This window comes from Strongylocentrotus purpuratus, unplaced genomic scaffold (genome assembly GCF_000002235.5).
Source record: "Strongylocentrotus purpuratus isolate Spur 01 unplaced genomic scaffold, Spur_5.0 spur5_scaffold_7, whole genome shotgun sequence".
In the NCBI taxonomy this organism is placed as follows: Eukaryota; Metazoa; Echinodermata; class Echinoidea; order Camarodonta; family Strongylocentrotidae; genus Strongylocentrotus; species Strongylocentrotus purpuratus.
Window position 1 is genome coordinate 38,946,897 of NW_022145613.1, and position 25,816 is coordinate 38,972,712.

At 36.3% G+C, this 25,816-nt stretch overlaps 1 protein-coding gene across 1 annotated transcript in view; it reads right to left on the bottom strand.

The window, feature by feature from the left end:
- Positions 1-24,410, bottom strand: part of LOC115918346 (A disintegrin and metalloproteinase with thrombospondin motifs 6-like) — a 45,137-nt gene extending 20,727 nt beyond the window's left edge. The window contains exons 1-3 of the mRNA XM_030974548.1: positions 24,040-24,410; positions 2,045-2,105; positions 313-608 (exon numbers count right to left, since the gene is read on the bottom strand). Coding sequence (XP_030830408.1) covers positions 313-608; positions 2,045-2,105; positions 24,040-24,126 — 444 coding nt within the window. The 5' untranslated portion in view covers positions 24,127-24,410. The remainder of the gene's footprint in view (positions 1-312; positions 609-2,044; positions 2,106-24,039) is intronic.
- Positions 24,411-25,816: the final 1,406 nt, after the last annotated feature.

The window sequence follows — 25,816 nt, forward strand, 5'->3', positions numbered from 1 at the left end:
TTTTAAGGAAAGTAGTTGATAGCTGTAAATAAGTACATGCCTGTCATTAATAGTTTGAAATGAGAAAACGTGACACATGTGTAAGTAACATGTTCATGTAATTCATTCAAACTGGAACATAAGGGTATGATATTTAGATAGAAAACCAGATATCGGAAGGCCTAAATATTACTATACATCGTCTTATGTATGATTAATCAGAGAAATAATGTAGTTGCCTTTAACTGCATGCAGTTTTGACACTACGCTGATATTTTTGTTTAACATATAGAAATAATCTACAAACAAAAAAAATAATCAAAATGTTCTTACCAAACCCTTACAAGTACTGATAGATGCCGATGATGCTTTGCTGTGAGATATTAACTTTCCATAATAATGGCAGTCTCCATCGACTAATCTTTCTCTCTGTATCACTCCATCATCCCCTAGCCTGTCCACCGTCAATCCTCGACGTTGTAGCCAGACGTTTCTTTCCAGTTTTAAATGAAACTCATCACCAAATGCGCTAAATTTGATTTCATGATTTCTGGGATGGGCTGGTAATGAGTCTATACTTCGTTTATGTATTGCAGATTTATGGAATGTTGGTGAAAAGATATCGTAATCTGAAAGATAAAAATAAAATGATAAAACAATAATTTAAAAAAAAATCATGTATATACGGATAATGATAAAATGGTTTGTGTTGCATACAATAATTGCAAATAAACGCAACTACAAAACGAAACCCAACTCTGCTTTCAACCAATCAGAATCGAGCTGTATTGGACACTCGGAGTTCCATTTAATCGCAACTTTCCAAGCAAAACAGCTCTATGAAATCATATCTAGGAGTGACAGATATTAGTGGTAGATGATAAGCCGTTAGTAATCATGGTAACATAAAATTAGAGGTTGTAATAATTTTTAAATGCAGTAAAAGGGTAAACAAGAACAAAGAAAAGGTAAGGAGCTTCATGCAAGCCTTTAATACAAATGTGTTTTTTTTTAAACAAAATGCGTCAAACTTGTTCATAAAGCTGCCAAGTTTGTCTGACTAGAATTCGATTAATATAATGACCATAACCTAATTCTGGCTCCAATCAGAACGAGTCATACGGGCGTTTTTAGAACAGTGGGACTCTCCAAAGCCAGAGGTAATGACATATGAGGATATTGAAGAAATGGATTGCATCCTCATATAAATATGCTTGGTTAGAACGTGTCAACGTGCAGCAGGATGAATGCAAAATGAGCGTGAAAATTGTTGACTGAGAGATTGAATGGAAATGGTCACTTTTTAACAATTACTGCAAAGTCTGTCATCAACTTGATAGCAAAACTACTAAAGTCATAACCACTGGCACACGCATTTAGACTCTTCCTTTCAATTGCTTTAACTACCGTTTTTATGATAAGGAGTATAGAACACCAATTTCAATGACAAATATGGAAGGGCTATATTTTGGGGGTATTTAAATGAAGAGATGTTTAGATGATTGTGGCGATAACAGATTTGTGATCATAGATAAACAAGCCGAGTTTTAAGTTGCAGAGGGCAGGAATTCAATTTGAAAACACGTTATATATTTTATGTCGCATTGTCCATATACACACAATTGTCAAAATGTACGGTTGCCTTAAATATAATTGAAAGTAAACAGAATTTGATGGGTTGCATCAATCTCGAGATTTATGAGGGTTTACGATCAATTTGTTTTTCTATTTTAATTTATATGGAAATATAAGCGAAATTGATAAATGCAATCTACAACATATGCGGGGATAACAAAACGAAATAAGGTACGGAAGCAGAAAATGAGAGGGGGAGGGCTACGAGAGAAAAATCAAGATATGAACATACAGAGACAGAGAGACAGAAGAAGAGTATAACTCTCTCCTTGTGAGAAAAATTGAACACTTTGGAAGGGGAAACATAATAATAATAGTGGTGTTTTGTTTAAATATGCCGGATAAAGTGGTACATGTTTAATCAAGAAGGTATGCGTTGAAAAGACGAGCAAAGAGCTTAATATCCAGAACAAAATGAACTAATTCTCACCTTCTATATGTTGATGATTTGTGTATATATTAATCTCTTCCTCAGATAAGTCAATGCGCCTCTGAAAAGTAAGAAAACATATTGATAGTTGTAAGATTATTTGAAACCAGGTAAATGCAAGACTGTATACATGATTCACTATAAAATCATATTCATTGACATTAAACATTCATATTCAAATTCAATTCAATTAAATACACAAGCATAAACATAAAATTCATGTTAATGTATTCGTAAATAATTTGAGTTATAAAAAATGGTTAAAGTATAATAATAAACATTATAGCATAACAATGTTTCTATCATTAGCCGCATTATACAGCAAAATTCGATTAAATTATCCGGAGTGTAAATAATGCATCAAAGGAAACACGAGAGGCCATTTCTTCTCTTTTAGTAAGAGAAGAAGTAGCAATCACACGCACAAGGTGAAACAAACAGAAAGAAGGCATAAAGCAAAGCTAGCTGACTACTGTATATATAAAATACAACACATTTCATGAATTAGCAACGGGTGAAGCCTATAAACATCAGGAAGACTCATGTACTCATGACGTTGTTATTGTTACCCCAATAATAAATCTTTAAATAATATTTCAAAGTCGATTTCATTATATCATGAGATGGGTAAAGAAGTATAATTACTATCTTCTATATACTTGGTGACCTCGCAACATTGCAATAGATATAACCTTGGAAAGGATTCCTTTCTGTGGATAGACGGACGTGCCTTACATATATGTATAAATAATGTAAAATCATTTCCCTCTAAATCTCAAGCATTTTCCTAAAGCTCGGAATTTTTGATATACGTTAGATGACAAATATTAGAAGCTTTCATCAACAGTAGTTGCGTATATCTAACTTCAAAGCATTTAATCCATACATGGTCCATGTATGACCCTCGAAGCAAGGCGGGAATACGTTCTCTAACCGATGGTCTAAAATCGGTCACGCGCAATCGAATGTTAAATACATGAGCCTTTAATCTGATAATACCCGATTGATGAACTCAAAGCTCCTCAGGGAGAGAGGTAGTTAAGAGTGACAGGAGGGAGATGGGAAGACACAGCGTCATATAGAGCTAAACAGAAGACACGATACCTGATTCATACGATGACAGATGATCGATATTTGATAATGTTGATGAGAGACTAGACACAATCCGATATGGCACACTTCCAAAGGTTTTGGTAAGATTTCATGAAAAAAGAAATTGCTATTCCCTTCACCTTCCAGTATTCAAACAACAGCTAATCGCATTTCGTTTTGTTTCATTGAACTTTTCGAATAAGTACTAAAGGTATTTTATCTGTATCATTACAATAATAGTAAGCAATTACCTAAATACAATAATTGTGAAGAAGAGATTTTCCGGAATACATTCCTAAAATCCTCTCATTTCCGCGTTTTTTTTATTCATTACTAAATGGCAAAGCGCCATAGAGAGGTGAGACATGTTTTTTGAATACTTTTTTAATTCATTCGTTTTATCCAGAAAGCACGAACTATTATAATCTCATTAATAATTCACGGACTCGTTCGTCTTTTTAATTTCCTCACTATTTCCGACCAAAGCATGATGAAACGCATTGATTGTATACTTCCATCGTTACTCTGCAGCATCGCCTTCATCCTTTTCTTCATATTTCATTGATGAATTCTGTCTGAATTACAGTCTCAAGGGTAATATAAAAATATAAGAGTGAACTTGAATCTGTGTATGCGAAAGACGCTGACACAGGCAAACGTATCATATAGAGCAGAGAGACAAAGAGAAAAAGAAAAGGGGAATCGGAATAAGAGGGCGAGAGAAAGAGAGAGAGAGAGAGAGAGAGAGAGAGAGAGAGAGAGAGAGAGAGAGCGGTACTTATGTTCTTGTTCCATGACCTTGGCCAAAACACTCCAGACCCAACGAGCCATGGTTGATACAATATTTACAGTCGCTGCATGATTTTGTAATATTTGAATTGTTAGATCGCATTCCATGTTTTCACATGCCCTCATGGGGACCGTGTATTCCTACCAGTCTGGTGGAAAATTCGCAATTTTCTTTGAAGTTTCCTCTTCCCTATTTTCACTCCTTTCGTCTTGGTTAGAGAGCTACCTTGCCTCGCTTCTGTTAACGCCCCGCCATTGGTACAAAGTTCTGGCAGACACGTTCTCATATCCATCTGTTTTCTGTTTTCTTGTTTCTATCACTAAACCTATAGTGAGAATTTAGAGACGTGACGGGTTAGTATCCTCAAAACCGATTGGTTTTGTCATCATTATATCAGCCAAACTTCCTGAACTGACCAGGGAGAGACCATGATCCAATTTTTGTTCTATATTTTATCTGTCTTCTTGTGATGGCTAAATCGTTCGTTTCTCCTCGCCCATGAACTACGAATTAAAAAAATGTTAAGAAGAAAAAAGTTCAAGGGAATTCTACATGGTGATGATGGGACCCAGTAGAAAGACCGATGGTCTTAGAAAAAGAGTATCCTGGTTCGAGACGACGTTGCACAAAACTTACCATTGATGGTTACTTTGCCAGTGGAAACTACCATGGAAACCTTGATTTTGATCAGCTGTTGATTGGCAAAGTTACCATTATTATAAGTTACGGGGCCCAGGTTAGTGCGTTTCAGTGCCCCTAACCTAGGTAATGTTCTCTTCTTGCACAGTGCGTAAACCATTAATCTCATCATCCGAGATCCCTGGCCTTCTGCAGCTTCTTTACTCTAGTAAACATTTGCATTCTCAGGAAGGGCAAAATAGATGGATTAAAGTTTTTTTCCTTCTCTCTCTCTCTCTCTCTCTCTCTCTCTTTCCTTTGATCGCTTCTTTAACTCCTGGAATAAAGAACAATCATTCCGAAACTGTAGACGAACTTAATATATTTCACACCATTCCCATGTTTTAAGGGATAACAGTTTTGAACATCTTTTCCATATTACCCGTGTATCCATACACAGATCTACCGTAGAGTAGGTATTCATTCACGTTTTCATCCCTGCACACATTTTGACTGATTTTGTGAAAGATCAAAGACCTGGAAACAATCGAAAGCACGACATGAAAGTTGAATCTGCAGGGTTCATTTCCTTCGTTGAGTAACATGAATTAAAGACCTGCATTAAAGACATCCTCACGCCTAAAGCTGGAAGACGTCCTTGGTGAATGTGATAAGAGCTCCATTGTACAAGGCTTGTGATTGGCTGGAAGTTTTACCATGGAATAACAATCAATCAGTGTCGTGCTTCTTCAATTTGTCTTTGAAGATTCAATTGCCGAAGATAACGATAGTTACCCATAATTACAGATCCTGAAGAAGAAAAATTACATCAATTGTCAAAACAGAAAGCTAAAAAAAAAGAGCGAATGATGATACATTAACTCTTCATGTACCTAACACTGAAGACACCTAACCCCAAACTAACCTAAGATAACACCGAGTTGCAGCCGAAGTCATAACTTTTTTTGACAAAGTAAAGCCGGTATTAAATTTATGTCACGGGAATAAAAATGTCGTTTCACCCAATTATCTTCGTGATGAGTTAAAAGAATGTACTTATCAAATTAACACATATGGTTCATAAACGTTTCTTACGAGTTCTAAAGAGAGATGAATGGTGATGAGTGTAGTGTAAGACGATACAGGCTTTATGGCGGAATCCTGACCAGATTGTTCATGTGTGCTCAACTTTTGGCGACACATCTTGGGTAGTATTCGAATGATAATTCATGACGAACGAGCTCAATGAAAGACACGTCATGCTTTCTGAGTATGCGTCACGCAACTGACGACAGGCAATTAAACATATCATATTGTTCTTCGAAGAAGATTATCATTTTAGTCGTTGATCAAAGATAATAAATAAGTAAACAAAGAAGAAAAACAACCGCAAAAGTGACAAGCAGATGAGACAGGTTTTCGGGCTCGATCAGGGAGAGGGTGGAGCGTTGACGGAAATCAAATTACAAGGCTAGAATGATGTGTCTGAGATGAATAAAATGATGATGATGATGATGTGGCTCAATACCCGTAGGACACGAGACATCTGCTAGCGTAGTACTGCGTCAGTGACTGGCGCTGTACTGGCGCTGTACTGGCGCTGTATTTGAAGCGCCATTGGGGGAATGACGTCGTTAAAAGTGAATACGAAATGAATATTGCGTTGAATGGCTGGCGCATGCGTGCAATAACATTAGCGTACACGATTACGCAGCCGTGTGTAGCGGCCATTACCGCAATGCATGCACGTTGCGTCAACATTCGTTCATGAAACAAAGCAAACCAAAATCACAAGGGAATAACAATGAATTGTAACATTTGAAAATAATAATTGACATGAAATGGAAAAGGGGCGGTAGAAGGAGATGGTTGTCGGGTTATTGTTGCCATAGTTACGATAAAGAAAAAGGTGTAAAATATTATGATATTCGAAATGAGAAATTAAACACGTTGGAACTTTGCCATAACAAAATGTTTGACCATTTCACTTTCCTATGCCATGTGTTATAAACCCTTCTGGCCTCATGTAGTTGAGTGAGACTCGAGACAAGACAGTCTCCAAGATGACATGAAAGTACACTCCGTTACCTCTCACCAGCATCACCCAGTGCATTGACTGAGGAACCATGTACCAGCTGGTTCCTAATCCCTGAGATTAGTTTCTGAGCTCTTTTAACAGTACCGACCTCTTTATCCCATTATTATGAAAGAGAACAACATTCGATTATCATCGCCTTTCGTCGACCGTATGTAGTTTCGTTCTGAGCGTTTCCCGTCAAATCTTGTTAGGCTTAGAGAAAATCAAATTGGTTTTATAAGTGACTCGGTGGAGATTAATACGAACGATGGTTTGAACATAAGAAGGGTCAATGATTTGACGTAAAGGGTTCATAAAATGTTCTTGATTGAAAGGTATCGACATGAATAAGGAGGTAAGATGCATTGTTCTGTTAAGGCAATATTCCTCACACATAATTTGACTGAACGATATGTAGGGTTATTGGCAAGGAGTACCGTATGTTTACCCGTGTTGGAGTAATGTTTCTGTCTAGTTCCCTTTGGTCAAGTAGTCTTATCATTTTGTTATTGAAAAGTATTTCACTTTTCATGTAAAACACTAAGAACAAAATGTTCAGTGCTATAACTATAAGTGAAAGAGTAGTGGAGACCATAAAAGCCATGATATACTACTTTACTAGGTTTTAGTTCCCATGCATGTTTCGTTCATGTCTACTTATTTAAAATCGGGAATATAGATAGCCGTCTGATTTAAGTCAGGTGTGTTATACATTATGGCAGAGTGCATGATTTTTTTTTCTTCAAGCATATCACTTTAAGTATATTTTGTCATTTCACTACTAGAAAGTCATCATTTTTCATTTGAACTTAGATGATTTGAAAATGTAAAAGTGGATGCACGAACTATGTCACTTATTTACATTAATGATTGTATTGATACTCCTATAATGGTCATGGTTATATTATGGATAGTCAGTTCGTTTAGCGTTGCTGGTATATGTTATTCCAATGTTATTGTAACCCTTTATATCTGCATTAGATTGTATTTGCATCAGATTGCAATTCATATTGCCATGTCAAAATCATTTTGGACATTTCTCCTTTTCTGCCATTGTAACCCCGACCCCATATCAGCATGCTCATTGAATGAAAGAGCTATTCTCTAAAGAATAGTATTCACCGTTTCTATAGTAACCGATCATATAGCTAGAGTATTATTGCTCTGAAAATGAGCCTTTATATATGATATCCGCTACTGCCATGTCGGCCTATATACACAGCAGTAAGAATCTTGCAAGTCATTACCTATAGAGATGCAGGTCAGGGTTACGTCTCTAACATTTCAATTACACGTTAACACGATGGGATTGTACAGAAGATAATACACAAGATTATATCTTTTCATATTGTCAGCAGAGTTGTACCAACAAAAAGAAGAGTTTTTCTAAAGTGTAAATGGCCCTAAATATTCCAAATACTTCAAAACTATTCCACTGTGAGGTAGGTATCTTTATCATACGACACCGGTGGTTAAGTGATACAAAATGGTCGATATTTATGCTCTGTCAGTATCAAATTGACACATTTGTGGAGCATTGAGAGAATTACCATTTGACTTTCACTTTAAAAGAAACACAATATATTAATTTTCGATGAATATACGAAGCAATAATAACTGTATCCTGTTGGTTTAATTGGTTTCCTTTCCTTTCTAACTGAAATTAGAACAGGTAAGTTGTGTATAAAAGTTTCTATAGAATATAATAACACAATCAATCTGGAATATTGATAAATAAAAACCTCCTTAACAAATTAACCCCCATATCACAATCATTGGCTAAAAGCCACGTGTGTATACCCACATATTAATTTTCGTGTATTCATGACTAACTGACCTGTTTTTATAATCAACATCTCATTATGTTAATCCACTTTCAGCAGTCTACTTTCCGAGACTTTGATTCCGCTACAGATTGAATTCAAGCTTCCACAAAGCTTTACAATGATTCATAGAATATTCATGACTCTCTTCTCTATTCGCCTCAAGAAATGGAAGGTTATTAGGGAAGATTTCATCCCTTTAAAGTTTAAACGTTCCCTTAAATATTATAAATGAGAAATGGAAACTGTATAATAACTGTTCATCTCATTTATTTTTTTGCGATTGACTCTCATGCCCATGAAAGTAAGACGGAAAAAATGTTTGAAATTATTAATTTTCATTTAATCTGAATGAGATGCTTTTTATTCAATAGAATAATGATCATGATAGTTATAGTGTCAAAGTTAAATCAATATAAATAGTGACAACATGTGTCAACAAGTTACTACAAAAATGATTAATTGTAAAGACTATGCAGTAATATTTTGTTTAAAACAAGTCGATGTTTTGACTGTCATGTGCACAGCTACATCAATAAGACTATCACGAATAACCGGAGGAAATTGAGTCGAAACTGTCACGTATGTTTTGCACTACACGAAAATAAAAGAGGGACAAACGTGAAAGTTATAAATTCTATTTAATTCCAATTCGTATAATCTAACCCATGGTATGTTTTGCGTGTCAAAGCAAGAGAATTCAAGTTTATTCCAATTCATCTCCTAATATCCGCCATATCTATGACTATTTCACCCTAATTCTCGATCAGCATGAATTTCCGCTTCGATCAAAGCTGTTTCTTGTGTTTTTTGTTGAACATCGATACTATCTCAGGGTTTCTTCCCCAGCTCCCTTGACAGCCAATATGACCTTTAATAACACTATCTCCATTTCATTTCATATCAAGTGAATCAAGATTCGTAAACATGAAAAGAGATGTTAAGTTCCAATTTTCTTATCGACAGGCGCAGTGAGTTGACCGAGTATGTTTTTTCTTTGACTAAAATGAATGCAAATACATCTGATTCCATTCCAAGTTTACATGTATATATATATTATAAACTGTGAGTTTTTCTCTTCTCAATGATGCAAATAACATAGGTGAATTTTTACAGGTGATGTATAATCATGATTAGTTCTCACACTTAATATGTACAGAAAGAATTAAATGGGGTTTTCTATACAGTAACAGTTGAAGAAGACAATAATACGTGATAAAAACAAAGATAAGAACAAAATATATATCGTCTATTTTGTGAAGTAGTTTTAATAAGTTTATGTATTGTTAATTATCAAAATTGCATGATATTTTTTTAAAGCTACTGGCCACCCTGAAAGGATAAATGTAATAGCTGATAATCATTTGAATAAAGTGCTGCCCGTACATTCTATACATTCATAAACCGGACTTATTGGATTAATACCAAGTGAACTTTTGTGAGTTTCTAATAAATCCATTTCCGATATGTCATTGGTCAAGTACACTCACGCCTGTTAATGAGTGGACTTGGACAGGAAATGGACGTCATAACAGTTCACATTCCTGCCAGTATGATCCATGGTCAAATGCTGAATTTTGACATTGGTTCGTTGAGAGAAACAGGTGGATAAAGATATAAACATTCATTTAGCAAGGATATACGAGGACTTGCAAACTTCACCTATACTCTCATTCTTCCTTTCTCTCAATCTGACTACCTAATAATGTTTCTTCCGTGTTTTAATTCCTTATTTCCCCCTCACTTTTCCATTGTGCTTCTTTCCCTCTCTATTTACACATTTTTTCTTCTCTCCGTCTCTTGTTCCCTGTTCCTTCCTTTCTCCGACTCCCCAGGTGTTTCTGTTTTCTTTCAGTTTTCCATCTCCAGTATTTACAAAATTTTCTATCCAGCTTTCTTCCCTTTCTTTAATAGGCATATAATATCCTTGAACAAACAAACTCCAATATTTCAGCCATCTCATGCTTTCTCATGGTTCTCGCTTATTCCCCCTACCACTTTTCTTCCATCTTATTCAGCAACTAACGTCATATCTTTCAATCATATTTACAGCTCTTATACTCGCGATATGTAGTGAGCGCAAGGTCTACAATGTAGGAACCAAATAATAGTCTGTCATTCAATTGAAGTCAGGGGCGGCCGAACGACTTCCAAAGTGGGGGGGCACCAACAAAAAAGGGCACTTTCTGGAAAAAAAAGGGCACCTACAGTGGGAAATCTCAAAGCGAAAATATACAATTTTTTAGACATTGGTATATACCCCTACATTGTGATTACATTATCAGGGATGATTTCAATATTTGTTTCTCTTCATACATCATTCAAGATATCGCTTAAGCATCATACTTTACAGTTGGGTGTGATGTCTGAATATGCATTTACGAGCGAGCGAAGCGAGCGAGAAAAATTTTAAAGATCTGTGAGGTCGCAGTGCGAAAAATTACATCTTATAAAGAGGAAAAAAGCCAATCGTGATGGGGTTATAAGCACATTCTCATAACGGAAGACTGAAAAGACCTTTGATAAGTAACATAATTATATCATCTTTAAATGCGAGCGAGCGCAGCGAGCGAACTTTGGGGGAAATTGCTCTTAGTCGCTTTAAATAAGGGACACGTATAATGATTACATGAAAAGGGGACAATTATCGAAAGGGATAATACACTTATTAGAAAAGAAAAGGAGCACGTGTCAAAGTACAAAGGATAATTATAAGAGGTGAAAATGAGGCATTTTTTCACCTGAAAAGAGGCACTCACCAGTGATGAAAAAGAGGCGTTTACAAAAATGGGAAATAGGCATTTGTTGACGGAAAAGGGGCACCCATCAGATTTTGATAGGGGCATTTATAAGAGGTGAAAAGGGGATAGGTCCCTTATTAGAAAGGAAAAGGGGCACGTATCATTATTAAAAGGGGAATTATCAGAGTTGAAAAGGGGCACTGACCAGATATGAAAAGGGGCACTTATGAAAATGTAAAAGGGGCACTTATAATAAAGGAAAATGTGCTTTTGTTGAATAAAATGGGGACACCGTTCAGATTTTTAAAAGGGGCAGTTATGAGAAGGGGAAGGAGCTCTTTCTTTTCAATGGGGGCACTTATCATATGGAAAAGGGGCACTTATTAGAAAGGGAAAGGGGTAGTTATGAGAAAGGGAAGGAGCTCTCTCTTTTTAATGGGGGCACTTATCATAAGGAAAAGGGGCACTTATTAGAAAATAAGAGGGGCACATGTTAAAATGAAAGGTGTGCTCATCCGAGTTTAATAAATGGGTAGTTATTAAAAGGAGAAGGGGCACTTCTTACAAAGGAAAAAAGGGGAAGTTGTCAAAGTAAAAGGAGCACCTCTCAGTTTTGAATAGGGCAATTATCAGAGGTGAAGGGGGCACCTATTAAAAGTGAAAAGGGGCACTTACTAGAGATTAAAAAGGGCACTTATTCAAGATAATTTCAAGATTTATGAGAATGGAAAATGGACACTTATTGCAAAGGAAAATGGGAACATGTCGAAGGAAAAGGGGCACGTGTCAAAAATAAAAAGGGCACTCGTCAGAGGTGAAAAGGGGGAAGGGACCCTTTTACTAAGTAATAAGGGCACTTGTCAAAGTAAAAGGGGCACTTCTTACAAAATAAAAGGGGCACTTTTCCTATGTAAAAAGGGGCACTTTTGGGGTATCTGAAAAAGTGGGGGGCACTGTGCCCCCCCCTGCCCCCCCGGGAGAACCGCCTCTGATTGAAGTGAAATGAACAGAAATGACTAAAAAGAATGATATCCATGGCAACAGTATGCGGGAGTGGCCTTGTCATCCACAATGCAAAAACATTCGGAGATGAACTTCATCTTGCACGCTTGTTTACAATGTATGATATTAACGGCGTTTAGGATTTGCCTTAGTATCAAGAGGGCTAAAGTGTAATTGTATCTACCAGTACCATGCCAAATGTTTCATACTATGAACATTGGTAATCATGAAAATAGCAGGGTGCCTTGAGACCGAAACGAATGGCTCGGTTTGACAGAACGCCTTCACCCAACAGGTGATCGAATGTGGTTTGTTTACAAGTTCAATCAATGTCGGCTGATTGAAGGCAATCAATAAATCGAGTTAGACCTGGGGATGTGAATCATCCTAAATGCAGAGGAGTTTACCTCTCAGTTGATCTAAGGTCTAGAGGCATCCATAGAGACTCACCCGTTACATACTCTCACGATACTCCTTCTCGGGTAAAATAAAACATTTCTTCTTCCTCTTCAACTACATGGATATCCAGAACATTCGAATAATGTTATTATGTGCGAACACCTAATGTGAATTAATAATAACAATAATAATAAAATGGTGCTTATAAAGTACCAAGGAGCTCATAACTCCTTGATTGTATTAACATCACAATCTTTTCGCAACATCCTTATTATGCAAAGGTCTACTTATATCATTTGTTTGGATTAGATGACGTTTGAAATTAGTTCATGTTCAGTCAAAAGATGTGTCATAGAGATGCCGTAAAATAGTACAACAATAATTAGTGTGAATTTTAAAACAAGGTTAAGGACAAAATACATCATGTTGTTTATATTTAATGTCAACGAAGTGTCAGCACCAAAGACATATCAAGCATTCTTTACGCGTCTGAGTAATGAAATACGATTCTTTTAAATGTGAATGAAACTCAATGACATTTCATTATGTTACCTTCGTTGAAGAAAGTTGGTTGGCATATTTCATAACGTAAAAAAACGTCTGCAAAACTAGAATGACATAAGGTTATAATAATACCTTCAAGATTTATTCGTGTACAGGTGGCTTGCATCTGTGTACGAGCCGAAAGTCATTTTAAACAAAGTAAGACTTGGAGTCTCTAAGTCCCCGTTTTTTTAAATGCAATTTTGTTTTCCTCCCGCTGTAAAGGTATCTCCTGACAAATTGCACTAAACGTTACTATGGTTACGAGAAATAAAGCTCAACTTTGTTTCATTTTATGAGGCGCTCATGTTGCGCGTGAAATGCCTAAAATTGTGTTGCTGTTTATATCACTATACATTCTATTTTGTATGTACGAAGACTTTTCATTTTTAAGATGTCATCAAATCATAAAAAGTTTAGTTTAACAAAAACCGAGTCGAGGTTGATAAAACTCGGTTGATTGCTCGACCGGAAAATGCTTTGGTGACAAATTGTGTTGGTCAAAACTCCCATGAGTCTTGTCAAAGGTTCACACCCTGCCTTCGCCTTGATACATCAAGAAACCACTTATTTTGTATACCTCTAGAAATTCTTATGAACTTGAGAGTCAGCTAAAAAACAAGGTCTGGATGACCTTGCTCCTCCATTAAACCTCTCAGCATGTTCTCCCACCCAGTATAAAACCATATTCACCACATGTTGACAAAGATGGAATTATTGTTGCATTATTGTGACGATTTGTTTGTGATTGTTTCATTGGAGATACCATGGACAGCCCTCAATGAAACCTAGATTCCAGGGGGTGCATTGACTGTGTTTGCAAATCTAAATTAAGTTAACAGTATGACATTCCGAATTCCATCACGGAAGACTTTCACTGCTTTCCTTTTTCTATCAAACCATAATATTTTCTTAATTCAGGGTCATTATCACTGCCATTATGATTCCGCTTTTTGAAGATCAAAATGATAAGCAGGTTGTCATAAATAGTAACAGAAATGAACAGATACATAATTGTCAGATTACTTCGTATTCAAATGTCTGCCTTTTTCTTTGCCAAACTTCCGGCATTGGAGTGATCATATTAAAGAATTATTTGACATGTTCAGCCTTTAATATGATTTCAAATGCCTTGCATTTTATTGTTATGCTTTACCATTAAACTGATAATCATCAAACAACCAATCAAAAGGGCGAGTCCACTGTAGAATGTTGAAATACTAAGTTGTTTAATGAAAAAAAAGTGGGTGGGTGAGTAGGAACATGTGACAAATTACTACAATGGCCTTTAACCTTTTTCGTCATGTTTATATTTCTTCTTCTTCGCACTTTTAGAAATGAACTGATTCAGTTTAGAGAAAAGGACAGCGTAGATTTCACTAGTGATCACTTTCATACCAACTGTTCAGTGTTATTCCAAGATTTCTTCTCCGTTCTTCTCATACTCTGCATTGAATGCTCTATTTAACATTTACACATTTAATTATTCTTACGTAACTCATTCATGATTATATAAAACGAAAACACTAAATATGTGTCGATATATCTACAGGCTTACTGCGGTATGACGTAATCTGAGATGAATACAAATTGAATGGAGATAATTATTTCTGGCCCCATCTTGACCCCTCGTACCCGTTTCTTCATCACCCTAACCAATCTGGCCATAGTAGAGTAACCATGTCCAGATCCACCGGAATATAGATGTGCTAAACCCCATGATCCTCTGGTGAAACACTGACCAAAGGGATTAATAGAATCCATCTGCGGTCAAGATGAAGTCATTGAGATGATGATGGTAAGGATTCGAATCAAAACCTGGATTTCCGCATCAGTCTGGCATGATGATTTCATCATTTCCTCCTACATTTATCATTTCATCCCCATCAGGTCTACCCATCTTGGAAATCTTCCAGATAATCTCAATCATACACTGTCTCACTCTCGAAATACACAGTGACGGAAATCCACCTTTTTGATGGACGTTTGGAGTGGATTCTACTCTCAAATCCGCTCTTCAAGGAGTCATTAAGCCATTATTTTGGAGTGGGTTTCACTATAATTTCTTGAAGGTTCAACTCCAAAGAAAGAGATCCTTAATAATAACTTCTAATAATGTGGATTCCCATTCCTCTACATTAAGAAGGTTATGGATAAATCATTGTTATATGTGCATTCGCAATGAACATGTTAAATGGATATGATTAATCACGTGTGGAACAGATCGCTATCCTAACGGTCTGCGAACTACACTTAGAGATTTCCATTTAGTGTCAATGTACAATTAACACAGATAAAACATAAACTCTTCATCAAGAAAACCATCATTCTCTTTCAGGTTGTGTGAGGGAGCGGGGCAATCTATTATGGTTTTTAAACGAGGGGGGGGGGGGGGGTCATGAATAAAAAAATCTCCATTCTACCAGACCATGACTAGACTAAGTTCGATGAAAGTGTTCATGAACTGCATTTACGTTTAGGTCTATGAGGTCCTTAAACTTTTGCACACATCATCCATATCGCCGTTGGCTTATAGCTATCTACCCTGATCATCACTTCCTTGAGACCCTAGTAAATCAGCTGGTCTAGGGTATCGAGGGGAAGAAGGGTGTGGTCTTCGCTCAACATTCAGATCTGGTTTAAAATTCCAAGATAAGAAAGCAAAGTGAGTTTACTTTGAAAGAAGCAAGAGCCATTAGCATTATCTCAGACCTATAACATAACCTCAGAACGACTTTGGTTCAGAATTCACCATGAAGCTTCATTTTTAAATAAAAATGCATCTCATTGCGTACAAATTGCAGGTCAAACAGGTAAGAAAATAATAAAAAATAACCCCTTCCTTAGTTCATGCTTTTTCAAGATGGCGTTTGATGTGCAGATTGGAACAAAATTATCTTTGCATGCGTACCACATCTTTTTCAATGGTATTTTCTATTCTTTAATTCAATCATCATACCTAAAATTCTTCCCTAACCCCAAATATTACCTGTAACTTTACCTAAACCTAACTGACCTGAATCATGTTCCAGGATGTATTAACAACAATCAGTCAAATTGAGGTAATTAAAAATTGAGGAAAAAATTGCTCTCTTCTTTAAGGAGCTGGGTAAAGAAGCTGTCAAGCCTATGGAACTCAAGATGTCTCCGGTAATTGGCCGACATCGGTAGTTAAGACAGCTTCCGTAAGATCTGGTAAGTCAACTTGCACTTATAGACAACTCCGAAATTTAAATCAATTTATACTTATATACAGATTCTTACAGGATATAATCAAATTAAAGACTAAACAATTCTTTTCTCTGAAAAATATCATATAGTTTCTTTCGTCACCTGGGAAACTCTTACAAAAACCAAACTAGTTTTTCACCCTCAATATTTGTAATATTTATATTATGATTATTTTGCTCATACACTGTCAAAAATTGACTTCTACGTGGGCAAAACTATGTTTAAAATTGTTTCTTTTTGTAAAAAAATTAAGATCCCGATTAAAAGTTTAGTGAAAGGACCTCATTGTAAATATAATTGATGATTGGTGCGCCATCTACTATCTCATATAAACCAATCACGTCCTGCCTTTTAATCAGGACAAATACAACTTAATCATGATTGGATGTTACGAGACATGCGCGAAGTCATATGGCTTTGATATTAGTTGCATGTTTGTACACGGGGTCAAAAATACATATCCTATGCCAATAGAGTTTAATATCACATGGTTGGGTTTCCTACAATAACTTCCTGAATCTATTTTAGGTCAGGAAAGTTCATATCGCTCTAGTTTGGGGAGGAAGGGTGTGGTGCCTGTACTGAAAACCAGTAACGAGCTGAATATGGAGATCAGACAGGATAGAGAGTGTCAAAAAGGGGAGAGGTGAGACTGGAGAGAGAGGATAGGGTAGCAAAAAGGTAAAGAAAATGATAAGAAAGAAAGAGGGGAATGGGGGAAGGAGATGTGCAGAGATACAAACGATGATTTATGTTTAGATAGATAGAGAGAGGGAAGGAGAGAGAGAGAGAGAGAGAGAGAGAGAGAGAGAGAGAAGAGACTTATTAATTCATCATTATGGTATTGGAAATGAAATTTACATTTTAGGACAAAGCTTTGTTCGCTTAATTCGACAAAGTCTACTGATCATGAATGATGGATGCACTTTTGAAAATCATATTCCTACAATATCAAACTCTTGCGTGATTATGTAATTTAAATCAAAAGAAATTTCATCTGTTTTATCATCATTATCTCATTTTTTACATTGCATACAAACAGTAAAGTAGGCTTTAAAATGTTATTCCTATGCAAACTTGAGTGTTATCAAGCCTAAGTTCTAAAGTATGAGGGACCGACGAAATATCTTTCATTCTAATCCATGCTTAACATCACGTCAGAATCAAGATGATTACCGTATGTGCTAACACATGTTCAATGGGCCTCCATATAAAGTGAAACCCCGTATAAATATAGAACAGTATTTATCATTTCAAACAGCATCGGTTGTATTAAATAGGATCAGGCCCTGATCAATGATGCAAATCGATAATCCTAACAAGTTTATTCATTTCAAAATGTAGCTAGCGAGCCAAGAACTTTCCTGTCGATCCCATGCAATGCTATCACAGATATAGAGCTAATCCGTGTTTACATCAGGAACACACTCTCTAATTGATTTGAGATGATGGAAACAAGTTTTAGACGGAGAAATATTCTGTACAGTGTTGATCTTTATGAGACCTTATCATGGTGTGAAATGTTTTTTTTTAACTGAATGACCTACCCTGCTTTTTATAGAAGACATGAATAAATGAAATAAATAAATTGTTTGCTTTGAAGGTTTTAATTTGTCATTAGACTTTAAATAATGCCCAGTTTGAATTTTAAAGCGTTCTAACATGTTATTTTATATAATAATTTACCAGACAAGAACCTTGGATATTAGCATGCCCAGTATAGGGGGAACGGGGGGGGGGGCGGCTTACTCAATCTTTGGTATTTTTTCTTAAAGAAATCCCCGCCCACTTTGTAATTGTGTTTTGCTCTCAGTGTGTGCCATTCATTCATTCGAGGGTAGGAAACATATAACCAACAGATTTATGATTTCTTGTAGACATATTTTACTAGATCATTCTTGGTTATCGTGATAACCTAACCACTCCAGATAGAAACGACCCTATAAAGTCATGGGCCAAAATACCTTTTACCCGCGCCTCCACTTATACACTCTTTGTATACCATCAATATTATCGTAACTCATTCGAAGTAGGCCTACCATTAAAACAGGTTTAGATATCTATTTAAGATAGATTGCGTTTTATTACGTTTTATGTCTGTGATTTCAGGTTGACTGCTCGAATCAGAAGGGATTAATAAAGATTAGCTGATTTGAAGAGCATCATTTGTCACTGTTCTTTGAAGTAACAGATGGAGAGATATAACTCAACCATATACAACGAATACAGATTTTAACGGACAATGTGTATTCTTACAGTAGGAATGAGTATCAGCAATAAAATTCTATTCATACTATTCCTCATTATGATAATACATCTGATCATAATGATGATTATCACTATTCAACTGATCATTCTTCTTCTTTAGTTGAATTCTTCCAGCCTCTGAGAAATTTGGGGCCCATGAGGATTCACAGGTATAGGCTAATATGTGATGTGTTCAAATTATTATAATATAAAGAAAGGATAGTGACACGGAACTCATGCCTACATGTATGTGTTTATAACAGTATTGAGTATCATGTTGAATGTGTTTGTGATTGGAAGAAGAAGTATATCGACAAACAGGTGTTTAAAATATGTACTTGGGTGAGGTTTCTTTCTCTTGATTTCATGAAGGAATATTACTCCTGTAATTCGAATGTTATCTGTTTTCATTTAATTAATCATCAACAACTATGACTGCGTTTTACACAGTGATAACGTATCTCTCTAGACATGAGTATATACCATAGAGTATGAATTGAAGACTGCTTCCAAATAAACCGCAAGTGTCTAGTTTCACTATGTTTAACACGTCATTCCTATGTCTATAGCTAGCTGTAAGATGTTTTAACAATAACGATTCTATTTGAGCTTTGTGTCTATAGTATTTGCACAATTAATCAGCGCTATTGTTGATATACAGTACTCAGGAATGCAAACATTCTTTCCACCTGCGTCCTTCCTTCTTTCAGGTTAGCACGTGTTCTTTGAATCTACATTCACACGATCTTAAATGAAAATATAACAATAATTGTACATACTCCCAATAAATAAGAGATGTATTGCTACATGAGAGGGAAATCTTACAGCTGTTGAATCATTCATTTGTTTTGTTAAACAAAATGTTCGTATTTCATTTGTATTTTTGCCTAATCAAGTTTTATTTGATTGCGTAATGTTACATGATTGTTATCGGCGGTGTTTGTATTTTGTGTATATTGTACACATAGTTCTATCCGTTTGTAAACATGTATGTCATGAATCGTCCTGTTAACATTGTTGCGCAAATTTCTATTTTTTCTGTGAATCCTTCTGTGAATCGACACAGAAATATACCTTTAATCGGATGTAGACTTAGCATGTGAAGAGCCTTTTCTATTTACACAGTCAGGTAACACAGCCATGGATCACAATTACTAGATTTTACTTCTTGGTAAAGAGTGGGTTGATCAGGTGTGACGTATCTCAATGGATTAAACCGATCCTTTGTTAGTCTTCATAATGGCATGTGGGTAAGATTGGAATGCTGGCTAGCACAACAGGTGAAATTGCACGTGTTGGTATATGATATCTTAACCATTCAGTCAAACCTGTCTATAGTGGAAACCTCTCTATAAAGACCACTTGTCTGAAGAGGTCATACATTTCGTCTCCCATGCATTTCGCCAGTCATGTTTTTAAGATAAAGGGAAACTTGTACTGGAAGGGCAACTTGTACAGGACATGTATTGTATTGTATTGTATTTATTAAATTTCATTGATGTACATCAATATTCTGTTCATAAACATATAAATCAATTTACAATGCATTGTAACAAATAAATATTCTGTTTGGAAACATATATCATATAAATCAATTTACAATGTAATGTAACACATCATATTCATGAAATGTAAGATAACTTAGGCATGCGACCGTTAGTGCCAACACAAAGACAAAACAATACCACCATACATCGCATATGATTGAATCAAGTAGAACGTTGTCATTTGGTTGGGTATCTTTCATCTCGGTAATGTCCAGACTATTAAAAGCTGTCAATCCTAACCGCTCCAGGGCCCAGACTAAACGGATATTAGAGAAAGTATATTTTACGGAAGTTGAGTCTGTTTGTCCAAAATTAGCGATACATCCACTCCCCTTCATCTCCTACACAGTCGACCCGTCCCTACCTACTCACCACCCCCGCTCACACCCCCTTTCATAAGCCCCCCCCCCATCCACTACAGTTTCATAGAATAGAGACAGTTACGCTATTTATTAAGTTCAGTTATATTAACGAGAATTCTGCATAATTTGAAGAAACATTTAATTTCAGTTTTTAAGGGAGAAAATAAACCTCCTGGCAACTTGGAGTGATAGATTGAAATGAACAAGTTTACAAATGTCGTTTTATATTATAAAGCGAATAATTCTTTATAATTCGTTATTAAAAAGTGGTTTAAAAGAGTAGTTGTTACATTTTTTATGTTGAACCGCTGCAAGAAATCGAAATCTTATTCCATCTCTATGAATAAATGTACTGACTCGTTAATCTACTTGAAAGTCGGCCTGATTGGTAGAGTTAATAACTACCAATTTCCTGAATCATGTTCCGTGTTGTTTATTGACGTTCAGATGATAATAATGGGTTAACCAGGGCATGTCCCTGGTTTAAACGTGGAGTTACTAGTGTGATAACTCCTTGGGCTAACTTAGATGATGTCACAACAGTGGAGGATATGTCCTTGGTTACATCTCAGAAGTTCGAATGAATCATCACATCTCTTGGCATCCAATGAACGCCTTTTCTACCATCCTAGTGTGAAGTATTAATTCGTGTATGTCTTCTATTATCCATTCAATGTCTCTTCCTATATCTTGCTCATTTCAATTCTGGCAACCGTGAAGATATCACAACAGTGACGAGAAACTTGATATTGACCCACATTTCAAATGAAATCAAAAGGCGGATAGGCACCCCAAGCCATCGTAGAAACCTCCTCGCACTTCCGGTGAAGTACTTGCCAAAAAAACTTCAGTGGCATTATAACTGACACTTCCTCCCCTTCCCTGAGATACCTATTATCTTGAGGTCATACTAAAACAAGATTGATGACTTTAAGGAATCATCAATGACGGGTATACACTCAAAGATGAACAAGAAGTCTCTGTTTGAACTTTAATTTGAAGTGAACAACGGTAGAGAATTTTACTCAAAAAATGACTTCCAACCTGTCAGAGATGCAACCTGTCCTGTCTCAAGGTAGAATCGAGTCTGCATTAAATAGATTTGTGAGAATTCAGACATACTACTATACGTTTAACAGAACCTTCGTAACAATCTTAGAGATTGTCTTCGCCTTTGGTTGATAATTCTATTATGAGTAAGATGAAGGGTGTGGGAGAGGGGCAGTCGTGTACACCATACAACAAGCAGAAGGTAGAAATGTGGAAATCGAAGCCAAAGTTAAAGTTGAAAGAGGTTTTATGACCGATGTATATGTTTAACAATAATAATGAGGTGAACAGACTAGTCACGGTTGGTTAATATATTTCAGGTCGATGACACTTCACAATGCAGTATTGTATACAAAATATTACTTGAACTCTATCAATTTCGAAATTCCCATGCATGTTCCTCTATCCCCATGTCTCGTTTGGTCATCTCTAGCTGGCTCTCTTCGATCTTTCATTTAGTGTAGAGGCTGATACATGTACAAGGTTTTTACATTTTAGAAAGAAGGGTTGGGGCTATTTTTTGGGTTAAATCGTGGGACTCTACGATTCCTAGGAAATGAATACCCACGTAGCGACCAACGATTACCAAAGGAGGCCGGAGAAATCTATTTCCCCCTACACTTCAGATTTATTTTAACTTGTTCCTCATTTTCTCTCTGTATACAAAATAGCTCAAGAAGAAGAAGAAGGAGCTCCTGACTTGTACGCAAGAGGGGCGTGGAAGGGTGTACATTTTTTTTTTTATCAGTTCAAACCATTCCAACTGTCTATGGAAGGCTTATCAGTTTATAGATCATGTAGACTGATGAACGACATAGGAATAATCTTTAATGTTTTCTCTTTATTACATATTTGATATATCTTTTTTTTTTCGAGCATCGAAATAATGACGAAATATAATAGATGTGCTTTAAAAAAGAGGATAAGAATCAAAAAGCGGAACGAAATCTGTAACTCAGTCGTTAAAAAAATCATAAAAACGAGGTTTTTTTCGTAAGTCTTTTTGACAAGCAGTGACTTTGGAAAGATGGTAAAATCATATTTATTTTCTGTCTATTGATCGTTGTTGCCAAACCCACCTGAATGCAATACATCACAATACAAACTGGCATAAGATTTAAAAACCTAAGCAATAAGCCCTCGTCTGTCTCTGTGTTTATGGATTATCTGTAATCCGGTTTGGACGTTCGGAAATTCGATTAGAACGAGTAGTCGAATTTACTCAAGGATAACCGAAAATGAGAACTAGAAATACACTTCAAGAAAGCATACAACTACACGTTACTTGTACGTGCAGAGTTTCCACTTTAATGCTAATGGCATGAAATACCCCTTTTCATTGAAATCCAGATAATCGGATAAACTCCTCTGCGAAGGAATTTCAGATGAAGAAACACTGTGAACAGATATACTCATGTAGTCTTAGGCAAATTTGTGCTAAAAACTGTCTCAAATATAAAAGATGCAAATATCACATATCAAATGATAAAACCAATACTGACATTATGTATTGCCATCACAAGAAGAAAGACACGAATTTGAAATGTACTGAGGAAACATGCAGTAGAAGTTAGATTGCAAGTGAGAGGGCTTGTATCGTATACCGTGGACCTATGGTCTCACAAAGAGCCCGACAAGGCAGGTGAATTCAGGTGAAAACTTGGTGTGAAATGGTTATTGTATAACTCTTCAGAAATTTTTGGCCGACCCCCCCCCCTTTCATTATTGTTCAGATGCTGTGTTCTAGCCTTGACTCTTCAAGCCTGTGACATGAGTTCTATTGGCTACTTTAGGTATCGAGTGCCCTTTTGACTAGAAAGGAAATATAGATTATGCTATCTGTAATGCAACTATACTAGCAAGTATAAGAACAATGGTCTTTGTGGAAAGGAGAAAGGTAGACAGAGAGTTATCGATTAATAATGAAAGGGATGATTGACCTACGTTTCATCTCTTTTCAATTCTTTTATGCCTACATGATATTGACACGCATCGTCACTGTAGTAGCCTTGAAGCTTGAGGTAAACAAAGGTTTCGTTGAGTCACATGTATGTATGACTACCAATGAATAAACACACTACGACACAAGATGAGCACCATCTCCACTACCAATATGATCCACTCTATATTATTTAAACCTGAGTTTTAGTTTTGGTTGATTTCTTATCAACGTTACTGCATATGACAAGTGCATTATGATTTAGCCCCTCGTTATAATCAAAGACAACAAAAACTAAACAGAAACAACCCCCCAATAAACCCCTAAAAAACAACAACAACAAAAATAAACATGTGTCCACAAAGGAATTCTCTCAATGCCAGAGTGGTAATGACCTTACCTTATCAGAGACACGATGGCTGACCCATGTCTCACCTTTGAAAGAAAGTGGCGAGACAATAAACAAACAGAACATCATAAACAAATAAAACAAACACAAATATAATATCCCCAAATTAGTGGGATGAAACTCACCTTGACTTTATGTGTCCCATCGGCACGCACTCCTCCATTCGACCATATCACAAGTAGATTGATTAAATTCCACAAAACAAATCTCATGTTGAAACTGGTCAATATTCACACCTGTCCAGGAATAACACTTTCCTTCCAATCTTCGAATGATGCGATCCTTCCCTCACCTGCACCACACGATGAAAGTTGTATTCGCAGTATTATCAAAAAGACCGGTTCCTTCCTAGAGAAAAATCGATCGTTTTGAAAGAAATCGTAACCTAAATTCTCTCTCAGCGGGGTTGTGAAGTAACAATAAGTCGAGTTCAAGTCTCCCGCTGCATTGACAACCTGTCAGAAACACTCGTTTCAAGTGTCTCACTGTTGCCCTTTTCATTCGTACAAATATCGTCTGCTACGAGTAATATTTGCCCTGCTAAACTTCGCGCGTAATACGGCACGACACGACACGTTCGTTTTTTTCGTTTTCTCGTGCGTCTGTGGTTACGCTCCTCTCCTAATCATAAAAAGATTGTATTCAATGGTGTGCTCAGAGCGGTTTTTGTGGTTTTATCATATATTGAGGGTAACAAAAGTTCGGCATACATGCAAGGGTGGTTTGGCGACGGTATTCTAATAGAAGTTTTTGAAAATTCTATTGAAGGTCTCAGAAACTCAATTTTCTGCGTTTCTCTTGAGTCTTATAAGCTATTGTCATTCACAGAAAAGCAACTTAATAAAATCGTGGTGTTTTCATTTTTTTTAACCAGATAGATAGCCACCAAAATAAGCTGTTCAGCTGTCAAGCCAAGCGGTTGTCTGACACAGATACCCGACGGACATAAGTCTACCCAAACAACGGAAGAATCTAATGATTTGGGTTATTTTCTACACCACCGTCTGCCTGTGACCAAGATTCAATTAGATTCACCCACATAATTTATTAATATGATTAAAAGTAAAAAGAGCATTACCACTAATAGGGTTTGTCTTGTTCGTTAGGCATGCACACGTGGAGGGCATTATATCAGAACGCTAATGGGAAAATAATTAAAAAAAGAAATCTTTGTCATTAAAGGTACTATGTCCCATTTGCAGGCCAAAAAAATGAAAAAGTTAAATTACAACTGCATTTGAAAGATAATACTAATTTAGAACTTCCCTAAAAAAGGTGGGGCTTGAAAATGTCTTCAAGTGGGAAAATAACGACTATTAGTTGTCAAATCGACTTTAGGGCTATAGAGCCCAAAAGTAATAGTCTTGATTTTCAGACAATTGTACCGAATGGTCATACGTTTTATGCTGCGCAAAGATTCAATCAGTTTAATCTTGGCCATCACAAGAAGTGGGTTATTGATGTAGACAAATGCTCATGTATACCCTTTACAACTCTTTTCATGTATGTTATTACCAAAGAAGAAAAAAGCCAGTCAGTCACTCAATAGTGTCTGACATTGAAGTCTAGCAAGTAAACGGGTTTCCTTGCATAATTTGAATATGAGGACACTGCTAACGTTTAAATTTCACAGATAGGACATACATGACATATTCATAATTCCTGCAAAGTTCTACAGAATTTGAGGTTGGCTGCAAAAGGGACATAGTACCTTTAATGGGTTGATGCTTATAAACGCTTGAAGTGTTTTTTTACGCGAGAGTATTGTCGGAGTTTACACTGCCATTTACTATAAGTATGAGAGAATCACGAAGACAAAAGAAATTCATTTGATAAGTCTTTTTCGTTTTCATCCGTCTTCGAAGATCCTACTGATTCTAACCTACATCACTCTCTCCATCA